This window comes from Protopterus annectens, chromosome 10.part0, assembly GCF_019279795.1.
Source record: "Protopterus annectens isolate FY-2018-M chromosome 10.part0, PAN1.0, whole genome shotgun sequence".
Lineage (NCBI taxonomy): Eukaryota > Metazoa > Chordata > Ceratodontiformes > Protopteridae > Protopterus > Protopterus annectens.
This window is the reverse complement of record NC_056744.1, coordinates 1,812,299,945-1,812,312,081: the sequence shown is the minus strand read 5'-3', so window position 1 is coordinate 1,812,312,081 and position 12,137 is coordinate 1,812,299,945. Positions and strand designations below refer to the sequence as shown.

The following is a 12,137-nucleotide window of genomic DNA, read 5'->3' as shown; positions in this document are numbered from 1 at the left end:
AGTTTCATCAAAATATTTCTAGGTTGCCTAATTTTACTTGTCTCTTGTATCTTGTAATAACTCTATACACTATATACAGTTGAAGTCACCTTAGAATAGTAGTGGTGTTGTAGTTCCTTGTTCATAAAAACAGCTTTACCTTAAGATTTCTATAAGCGTTTTCCAATATTTCTGATAATAGGATCATTTTTGGCTTCTTGTAATTAGTTTGCTGACTAATATACATTTCATAGCCATTCCTTTAAATTCGTCCCATGTAATTTTAGTTCTGTCTAGCCAATTTTGAACTATGTGTGATTTCATCATTGCACACAATGTTACTATGATATGTTTGTGTTCATATGAAATGTTGGTGGGGAATATATGTAAAATTGCAATTTCCCATGACAGGGTAGATTTAGTGTATCCCTTTTTTTCTAATTTGGTTCTTAACGAGCACCATAATTTGTAAACATTCTTATAGCTCCAGAAAATATGAACGGTGTCAGCTACGCTGTTTGGACATGTGGGGCAGAAAGGACAGAGAGAGACGGATTGATTTTACTAAGAAAGAGTGGTGTATGATAGGCATTATTGTTACTCATAATTTGGGTGTAAATTAATTTTTTGAGGGGGGTTAATTTCAGGGTAAGTTCAGTTGCAGCAGATTTTTGTTCAGCAGTAATCTTGTTATTTTTTCCTTCCCAATATTTTGAATATAGAAGTGCATCTTGGTATCTAATCCTTGTTATTAATCTATATGTGTTTAATAGCACATCTTGGTATCTAATCCTTGTTATTAATCTATATGTGTTTGATAGCACATCTTGGCATCTAATCCTTGTTATTAATCTATATGTGTTTGATAGCACATCTTGGCATCTAATCCTTGTTATTAATCTATATGTGTTTGATAGCACATCTTGGCATCTAATCCTTGTTATTAATCTATATGTGTTTGATAGCACATCTTGGCATCTAATCCTTGTTATTAATCTATATGTGTTTGATAGCACATCTTGGCATCTAATCCTTGTTATTAATCTATATGTGTTTGATAGCACATCTTGGCATCTAATCCTTGTTATTAATCTATATGTGTTTGATAGCACATCTTGGCATCTAATCCTTGTTATTAATCTATATGTGTTTGATAGCACATCTTGGCATCTAATCCTTGTTATTAATCTATATGTGTTTGATAGCACATCTTGGCATCTAATCCTTGTTATTAATCTATATGTGTTTGACAGCACATCTTGGCATCTAATCCTTGTTATTAATCTATATGTGTTTGACAGCACATCTTGGTATCTAATCCTTGTTATTAATCTATATGTGTTTGATAGCACATCTTGGGATCTAATCCTTGTTATTAATCTATATGTGTTTGATAGCACATCTTGGTATCTAATCCTTGTTATTAATCTATATGTGTTTGATAGCACATCTTGGTATCTAATCCTTGTTATTAATCTATATGTGTTTGATAGCACATCTTGGCATCTAATCCTTGTTATTAATCTATATGTGTTTGACAGCACATCTTGGTATCTAATCCTTGTTATTAATCTATATGTGTTTGACAGCACATCTTGGTATCTAATCCTTGTTATTAATCTATATGTGTTTGATAGCACATCTTGGTATCTAATCCTTGTTATTAATCTATATGTGTTTGATAGCACATCTTGGTATCTAATCCTTGTTATTAATCTATATGTGTTTGATAGAATTGTGGATCTCAAAAGCAATAGGTTAATAATTTGTTGGTATAGCTGCATATCTTGGTTGTTTATTTTCATATTTGTAATAATTGTGTTACTCAGGTATACTATTTGGTTGATTATGGTGTTATAAATTTTATTTACTTTTAACCTTTGCCTTATATTTTCAATTGGAAGGTTTTTGGCTTGGTAGAAGTCCCATACAGTAGTACTTTTAATTTGTGGGTATTGATTCAGGTTTAGCATAGTATTATTTAATTTAATATTAGGATTTAGGTGTATTGGTTGTCCTAGTAACAAAGTATCCTTAAGATTTAGGGAGGATATCAGCTTTTGAAATAGTAATGCATTTCTTATGATTATGTGGTGGATTTTAAAATACCTTAGTGTCTTAGAGTTTAGAAAAGGTATTGCTTTAGGGTTTAAATTTGATGAAACTAGATGATTATAATATATTTTAATCCAGATTGGATACCATGCTTTGTTAGATGATTCGAAATTTGCTATTTGTATAATTCGACTAGCATTTATAATGTCATAGTATGTTTGAAAATTGGATAATCCTACACCACCTTTTTGTTTGGGTAGTGTTAATCTAGATTATTTTATTCTTGTATTTTTGGATGCCAAATACATTTCCCTAGTAATGTTTAAGTTTGGAAAAGAAGTTATTTGGTATGTTTTGATTAATAGCGTTAAAGTGAAACAATAATCTTGGGAGAATATTCATTTTAACTATAACCGTCTTAGATAGTGGAGATAGGTTAAGATTTATTTTTTATTTTATTTTATTTTACATTTGTTGACCAGGATAGTCCAATTGGATACATGTCCATTTTCAGCAGAGGCCTGGGGAGAAAAGCTTCACAGGATGTATAGAAAATTAACATTTAGAAAAATAAGATACATTGAAAGACTTACAATGAACAAAACATACATTGATACACACATTAGTCTGTCATCTGGTTACATTGGTACAAACATGCATTGATACAGTCATTAGTCAGTCATCTGTTTAAATAATAATTACACAGGCATTTGGATCTTACTAGAAACAGAACAAATTTAGTCACTATGTATTTAACCATCTTTTAGTGTCTTCTGTGATGTTAGCTCACATTTTAAACAAATTATTTTTAGTCATATCAGATTGGGGGGTTTGTAGGATCACTCTTAAGGAGGAAGAGTATTGTTTTTGCTGTTGTTAACCAGGTTGATGTCTGTCTGGGATGCATATATAAATAGTTCTTATTTAGGGCTAAATCTTCATGTAAATATGTTAATACTTTTAGCCATAAGTTAGGTACTGCATCTAGGCCTGTGTTTTTGTGGTATTTCTATTCCTTTTGCCTTGTTTCCCATTTCTCTGTAAAACTTTTGTTCCTTCATCATCAATGAACTGCTTATTTTGTGCTCTTCCTTTATAATTATCTGTCTGTGCTGGTATTTTTACTTTATTATTTGTAGTAATGTATGATAGATCCTGATCTGCTCTGATAATGCACCTTGCTTTTGATCTGTTTCCTCTTCTCTACTTTTGTAACAGTGACACTTCTTGTCTTAATTGCTTTATAAATTCTGTATTCAGCACTTCCATGATCACATTTGATTTCTTCCCTTCCTTTCCCTTATTACTTTGTGTTTCTGTGGCTAGGATATCTGTTATTAATTTAACTGCACAGTAATGTATCCTATTTACTTATTTTATGTCACATGAATTTATGTGAACAGTCCCGATTACCGTCTTCATTTGTTTTATCAGACGTCTAACATTTTGGGTCTTACTGACGTTCTATCACTGATCTTGATATGTTGATCCATCTCTATTAAATCAAGTAACTCTTCCCTTAGATAATTTTCTTCTATACTAAGGGCACATTCTTTGTTTCCCGTTTCCTGCGAATGTTCTACAGAAAGTTCTAGAACATCTTGTGCCATATTCTGTTCAGTTTCATCCTGTGTCATCTGTTGTTCTTTCACATGGGAGCTCACTAGCCTGTCACTCCACAACATTGACTTCATCAGTTACCACAGTTTCCTGCTCCTTTCCTTGGTGTGCTACTCCAGCTGAATGTTTGTACTGGTTTCCTGTGGAATGCTCCTCTTCATATAGCAACTGATCAGATATTTCCTGCTCCACTGGTTTCTCCTTAATTCATGGATCCATTGCTCTACCCTGCTATGCTGTTATCTGACTTACATTTTCTACACTAAATTCTTCACTTCACAGGTAATCCAGAATCTCAGTATCTGTTTCTTTAACTTCTCTATTTGTAATCATTTCTGTTTTCCTCTTTGTTTTCTTATTTTTTGTGTTGTAAAATTTTCCAGATCTGGATACCTTTGCCTGTATTTCTCTTCAAATATCTTTGGTGTTGCCTGTTTGTATTGATTAGTTTTGCTTTCTCCTTTGCATAAATATTGCACCATTTTAAATTTCTGTTTCTTTCCCATGTCCATATTTCTTCTTCACATGTCTCCTGCTCCTCCTGTTTCTCCTTACTTTGGGGAGTCATTGTTACATAACCTGTGTTAGACGTTTCTACACTAACTCCTTCACTTTGCAGGTTTTCCATAACTTCAGCTTCTATTTAACCTCTACTTTACTAGTCTTCTGTTCTGTGTTACCCTTTCTGATCTTACTTTTGTATTGTGAAATTTTTGTGTTTGTGAAAGTTTCCCCCTTTTTTAATTTCTCCAAATCTTTTGGGTTTCTAATACCATGATGGGAATGTACCATATTCCTAAGTCAAAGTATGATTAAAGTTCATGAAATTAGTATTGTTTCACTCTTTAATGTCAACCAAAAGTGCTCTTCGGAGCACCCGCAGTGTGCCTAGTAATGACTTTTTCTGCAATTTGTATGGATTTACATGTATTAGTAGTGCATTTAAATAGGATTATAGACTTTTTTTTATAATATATATTTATAAGTGAAAGTTTCCCTTTGAGACTTTGACACTGGAACTTTAAGACAGTGCAATAGAAACCAGGTTCTCTCCACCAGATAAAACTTTAAGACAGTAACAGCAGGATGATTAGCTACAAAAAGCACATAAAACTATTATTCTATCCTTAGAGATTTCAGTGCAGCTCAGTGATGAAGTTGACTTTCCAATTTTGCTACATGAAAGCACAGAAGTGTAGTCATGATTTGTTACAACTGAGAACTATTTTTCTGGTGATGCATCATATATATTTTTGTTTACTTACGATATCATAAGAACTTGCTGCATGCATATCTGGGGATTATTTCACGCTGTCATTGTGAGTAGAGGTCAAACAACCCTAGGCAGGGAACAGGTATAGTGTCAAACTGGGACAACAAAAGAACCCTGAAACAACACTGGATTTGCCAGATTTATATAAGATGTTTTATTTCCTGTCCCCTAAGGCACCTCAACAAAAATTAATGGCAAGATGCTTGGGTATAAAATGCCATTATACCCTCCTGACTTTCACTTTATGTCAGTTCTGATTTACATGACGGCACACTGTTGATGTCTGTATACGGAGCATTGTTATCACTATGACAGTCGCCTTGACTGGTGAAATATTAAATTTATTTTATGTCTGATGTAACAACACAAAGAAAAATTGGGGTACGAGCTGCATTCTGCCACTTTGAGTAGAAGATGTACTGTACACCTAATGAAAAATAAGTATATTGCAGTTCTGCAATCCAGCACATTGGAATGGTCATGTAGTCCTTATTGGTGGAGTCCATAACTACAGTGTTGTAGCTCTTGAATCAATGACATTTTCTAACATTTTTGAACAGCAGATCTGGATATTCATGGATATTCACTTATAAACATAGTTACACTGTGCTTTTATTAGCAAAAATAACAGAACAGCTACACAATGAATGTCTGAGTGCTAGATCTCAATCCCTGGTAATGCTTTCCCTTTCTGTTTTAAGTTATACCACTTCAAATGGTAGAAAACATAATGTTCAGGAATAAAGCAACAATGTTTTTCATTAGTATTGTAAAATCAGTATAGTAGTCAGTTTGTGTGTACCCCTGAGGTATTAGATTGTGATGAAAGTCAAAGAATGGCTGCAAGTTATATATCTCCAAAATACATAAATTGTAACCTTTCTTTCTTTGACTTTCATCTCAATCTAACATCACAGTGATACGCACAAAGTGGATACCTTTGGGGCTTAAGGTAGGCTGCTTGAAAACCCAGGGCAGTTATATCATTACTATTGCTACTGCTACTACTACTGCTACAGATAATTGATATGGCTTATCATGGGATAATATATGCGTCTGTGAGCAACAAGTGAAAATACCTTAATGTGGCCATTTTGCATTGCTGCAAGTTAAAATACACATGCACTGCACCCACTCTCAACAAGATACATCATTGGTCATTTCACTATGATCATGCAATGGCACCTTGTTTTTACATAACAACTGCTCCCCAAAAGACTGAGACATTTGGCAAGTCATCTCCAATGCCTGTTTGTGAAGAAAGCAAAACAAATAATTCCACAGTAATGTATTTCATATTGCTGCTGGCATTGTCAGGCACCCCATCTTTATCTTCATAACAGATAAAAAAGAAAAAATAAATAATTAATGTATCACTGCCTGGGGCAGTGTATACTGTTATGGCAGCTGACAGACATACCCAGTACCCTTCTAACACTGACAGAAATAAATGCACCCGCAAGAAAAACCTCCCTGAAGACTGATGCTTCTTCTCCTGTTGACATCATTAGTCAAATGACTAATCTCTATTTAAATTACTATAGACAGTAAGGTAATCAGTAAGCAACTTAAAGTGCTTATCTTACACATCAACAGGATGTGGATTGGCTAGCCTCAGGTAGAAATCAGGCATAGTACCAAACTGTGAAGAAATGGGTGGAGTGAGAAGCCATGCTGCTGAATAACATGACTTAATACTTTCAGGTTCAAATTCCAATTCATTTAAATGGATATCAATGAGTAAATTAATTTGTTAGTGCAGTTAATGTACTAATGATATAATTATCCTACAAATGTCTTGAAGATTTTTTTATCATTTTAAATTTGGAATCCTGTTAATTAAAAACAAAAGAGGTTAAAATGGGCTACCCTAGGACTGGCATACTTCCATAAATTATCTAGGAATATAAACCAGCTTCCTGCATCCATGTAGACCAAAACTATAACAAATGTAAAACCCATACAAAACAAACTACTGCAACACTTGTTTATGTCATAATGGTAATGGGGGAAAGTGAGAATGTAGGATACTAGTAGGTTTTTAGGACAATGTCACTAAAAGCCTTGGAACACTAACTAACCCTTATACTTTAACCATGCTTTGCCCCTTACCTAAGAACTCCATGCTAGTTTTTGCTGGACCTTAACTTGCACAATTAAAAAAAAAGTCTGCATGTTTTCTGAAGCAGGATATTTTATCTCTAGAGCCTGAGACATTGGTAATGTGGTCCCATGGAGGCTCAGGGTAGCATGGATTGGATCCGGGATTCTACAACCACAGTGAGGAGAATGTTGCCTTGGCCAATATCACCAACATGAGAGTTCCTCTATGCATTTAGTCTTCATTAGCATGTATACTAAGGCACCATTTGGTAATACTACAAATTTATATCCCAGAGAAGCTGAGCTATGAAAATCCCACAGGGCACACATTCAACATCCAGTCTTTGCTGGGGAATGAGGAATTAGAACCTATGCCAAATCCCATCTCACAAAGAAGGCAGTGTGTCCAAATATATAGTCCTTTCTTTCTCCACCCCATCATCCAAGGATGCAGGTCCCTTCCCAAATATTGGTCATCAGTGTTCTAGGGTCACAATTACTTTATCAGGAAATGTAGAATTAGATAATATTTTGATTAATATGGATTTGAATTTAATCAGAGGTTACGCATTTTAACCACAATAATCAAGATAAAATGTACGAGCTATAAGACATGAAACCACAGCCCACAGTGCACAAACCGTTTAAACTTCATTTCCTGTGTTTATTATGACACACTTTCAAACAAGCAGTTACCAAAACACTCACCAGATAGGAACTCATCAGCATGCTAAAGGCGGACAGCTTCACATTGGCTTCCTTGTCATGCTCTATATCCAAAGATCCTTGTGTGTCCACCAGGAAAATGGCAATCTTGTACCCAGCAGCAAGAAGAGAAAACAAGGAATTACTCGGGGATGACATCTCCCATGATGGTAAAATCATTCATTTATTCATTCACAAAATATACACTTTTATTCATATGTCAAGGTCATACTTCTGCAGAAGCAGTTAGTCATTTAACATGTATACTCACATCTCTGTCATTGTCATGTGTGTGCAAAATGTACACTCGGTTTTGGGGCCATTTTCCAAGTACACTATGATGCTCTAGGCCTAGTTCTGTATGTGAATTGAGGCCTAGTTGTGTATTATGAATCAGGCACATTGCGATTACCAGTGCTGTAATGTGTCAGCAATATAGCTCCTATCCTGTAGCACTGCCCAGGTGACACATTGCCAGCTGTGTAATGCAGGGTCATACAGTTTAAAGGGGAATGCTAGAAATATCTGATTAATAAACAGAAAAAAATGACCAATAGAATGAAATAAGAATTAATGACAAAATATTACATCCAGTAAACACTTTTGTCTTAAATAAGACTTCTTCAGACTGAATGTATAAAACATTAATCAACCTTTATATAGCAACAAATCACATGACTTAATTAAGTAATTCTCTTTTGTTTCAAATATAACTTGAAGTTTTGTCATTGAACCCCGGAGTACTGCAGGCATCCAGTTTTACTTGCCAACAATATTCTCTTCAGTCCAACTCATCTTCTGCATCAAACCTGTTTGTAAAATCTTTAACCTGATCTAAAATCACAAATTTTAAAGAAATCTTACATCCACTAACTAAATAATGCTTACTAATTACATTATTAATATTGCCTGCAAAAATAGCATGCATATCTTTGTATATCCTACGACACAACTTACTTGTAGTCCTACCTACATAATAAGCGGGACAAGAAAAGCAAAATGCTAAATACACCACAAACTTAGATTTGGATATAAAATATCCTGGAATCTTAATTTTCTTATCTTTAATGACAATGTCTGCTACATCTGTTTTTAAATACTGACAATAATTGCAACAAAAACATATGAACATTCCCTTTTTCTTATACTTGGCAACATTAAGACTTAACTTAGATTGAAAAATATCTTTAAAATTTCCTTCCCTTTTATTAGCAAAAACTGGCTCCTCACCTACAACTTTTTTAGCCTCAGAGAAGCTACTAAGAATTTTCCAATTGTCCTTAATAATATTTTAATAGCTTTCTCATCTAAAGAATTTTGTATTATCATTCCAGTATGAAATGTTTTCATATTTGATGTTTTATGGACCATACCTTCTAAACCTACCTTTCTCATATTTTTAACTTCTTCAAACTTAACTTTCTGTGGATACTCTCTAGCTAAAAATCTATAGCAAAATGTTGTCCCTTCATTAATAAAATTGTCATCATTATCTATTAATCTACTCATCATCATCTTTTGGCTTTTCCCGTTAGGGGTCGCCACAGCGAATCATCTCTTTCCATTTCTTCCTATCCTCTGCATCTTGCTCTGTTACACCAACCGCCTGTATGTCCTCTCTCACACATCCATAAACCTTATCTTAGGCCTTCCTCTTTTCCTCTTACCTGGCAGCTCCATCCTTAGCATCTTTTTCTCAATATACCCATCATCTCTCCTCAGCACATGTCCAAACTAACACAACCCCGTCTCTCTTGCTTTGTCTCCAAACTGTCCAACATGAGCTGACCCTCTAATATACTGATTCCTAATCCTATCCATCCTAGTCACACCGAGTGCAAATCTTAACATCTTTAACTCTGCCACATCCAGCTCTGACTCCTGCCTTTTTGTCAGTGCCACTGTCTCCAACCCATATAACACAGCTGGTCTCACTACTGTCTTGTAGACCTTCCCTTTCACTCTTACTGGTACCGGTCTGTCACAAATCACTCCTGACACTCTTCTTCACCCATTCCACCCTGCCTGTACTCTCTTCTTCACCTCTCTTCCACATTCACCATTACTCTGAACTGTTGATCCCAAGTACTTAAACTTGTCCACCTTTACCAACTCTACTCCCTGCATCCTCACCATTCCTCTACCCTCCCTCTCATTTACACACATATATTCTGTCTTAGTCCTGCTGACCTTCATTCCTCTTCTCTCTAGAGCATATCTCCACCTCTCCAGAGTCTCCTCAACCTGATTCCTACTCTCACTACAGATCACAATGTCATCTGCAAACATCATAGTCCACCGGGCCTCCTGTCTGATCTCATCTGTCAACCTGTCCATCACCACTGCAAATAAGAAAGGACTCAAGGCTGATCCTTGATGTAATCCCACCTCCACCTTAAATGGATCTGTCACTCCCACTGCAGTCCTTACCACTGTCACACTACCCTCGTACATATCCTGTACCACTCTTACATACTTCTCTGCCACTCCCGACTTTCTCATACAATACCACAACTCTTCTCTAGGCACCCTGTCATATGCTTTCTCCAAGTCTGCAAAGACACAATGCAACTCCTTCTGACCTTCTCTGTATTTCTACAATAACACTCTCAGAGCAGACATCGCGTCTGTAGTGCTCTTTCCTGGCATGAAACCATACTGCTGATCACTAATCATCACCTCCCTTCTTAACCTAGCTTCTACTACTCTCTCCCATAACTTCAAGCTGTGACTGATCAATTATATCCCTCTGTAGTTACTGCAGCTCTGCACATCACCCTAATTCTTAAAGATAGGTACCAAAACACTTTGTCTCCACTCCTCAGGCATCCTCTGACTTTCCAAAATTTCATTAAACAATCTAGTTAAAAATTCCATTGCCATTTCTCCTAAGCACCTCCATGCTTCCATTGGGATGTCATCTGGGCCAACAGCCTTTCCATTCTTCATCCTCTTCATAGCTGTCCTTACTTCCTCCTTGCTAATCTGCTTCACTTCCTGATTCACTATCCCCACATCATCCAACCTTCTCTCTCGCTCATTCCTTTTCCTCACTGTCCTTTATCACCCTTACTTGCTGCACATCTTTCCCAGCTCTGTCCCTCTGTCTAGCCAATCGGTACAGGTCCTTTTCTCCCTCTTTAGTGTCCAATCTGTCATACAACTCTCCATACGCCTTATCCTTAGCTTTCGCCACCTCTCTCTTTGCCATGTGCCTCATCTCCTTATACTCATGTCTACTTTCTTCATCTCTTTGAAAATCCCACTTCTTCTTCACCAGCCTCTTCCTCTGTATACTCTCCTGTACTTCCTCATTCCACCACCAGGTCTCCTTGTCCTCCTTCCTCTAGCCAGATGTCACAGCAAGCACCTTTCTAGCAGTCTCCTGTACTAGTTCTGCTGTAGTTACCCAGCTATTTGGTAACTCTCCACTGCCTCCCAGTGCCTGTCTTAACTCTTCCCTAAACTCCACTTGACAATCACCCATTTTTAACTTCCACCATTTAATCCTTGGCACTGATTTCACACTCCTCCTCCTCTTCTTGATCGCCAACGTCATCCTACAGACCACCATTATATGCTGCTTAACTACACTTTCCCTGCCACCACTTTACAGTCTCCAATCTCCTTCAGACTGGCCCTCCTACATAGAATATAATCCACCTGTGTGCATCTTCCTCCACTCTTGTACGTCACCCTATGCTCCTCCCTCTTCTTAAAATACATATTCACCACAGCCATGTCCATCCTTTTCGCAAAATCCACAATCATCTGACCTTCTGCATTCCTCTCCTTAACACCATACCTACCCATCACTTCCTCATCCCCTCTGTTCACTTCACCAACATGCCCATTAAAGTCCGCTCCAATCACTAGTCTCTCACCCTTAGGTACACTCACCACAACTTCATCCAACTCACTCCAAAATTTATCTTTCTCATCCATCACACACCCAACTTGTTGAGCATATGCAATAACAACATTCATCATTACACCATCAGTTTCGAGCTTCATAAACATCACTCTGTCAGACACTCTCTTCATGTCTAAAACACTCTTGGCATATTGTTCCTTTAGTATAACCCCTACCCCATTTCTCCTGCCATCCACACCATGATAGAACAATTTGAACCCGTTTCCTAAACACCTGGCCTTACTTCCCTTCCATCTGGTCTCTTGCATGCACAATATATCAACCTTCCTTCTGTCCATCATATCAGCTAGCTCTCTTCCTATACCAGTCATACTGCCAACATTCAAAGTTCCTACCCTCACTGCTACACTCCTAACCTTCCTCCTCTCTTTCTGCCTTCGGGCATGCCTTTGCCCTCCTCTTCTCCTTCGGCCAACAGTAGCCCAATTTCTGCCAGCACCCTATTGGCTAACAGTACTGGTGGTGGTC

The 12,137-nt window shown here is 36.7% G+C and overlaps 1 protein-coding gene across 1 annotated transcript in view; it reads right to left on the bottom strand.

Moving 5' to 3' along the window:
* The window catches only part of LOC122814051 (RING finger protein 112-like), a 1,095,042-nt gene that overhangs the window by 976,981 nt on the left and 105,924 nt on the right, over positions 1-12,137 (bottom strand). The window contains exon 4 of the mRNA XM_044086654.1: positions 7,739-7,843. Within this exon, the coding sequence (XP_043942589.1) occupies positions 7,739-7,843 (105 nt within the window). The remainder of the gene's footprint in view (positions 1-7,738; positions 7,844-12,137) is intronic.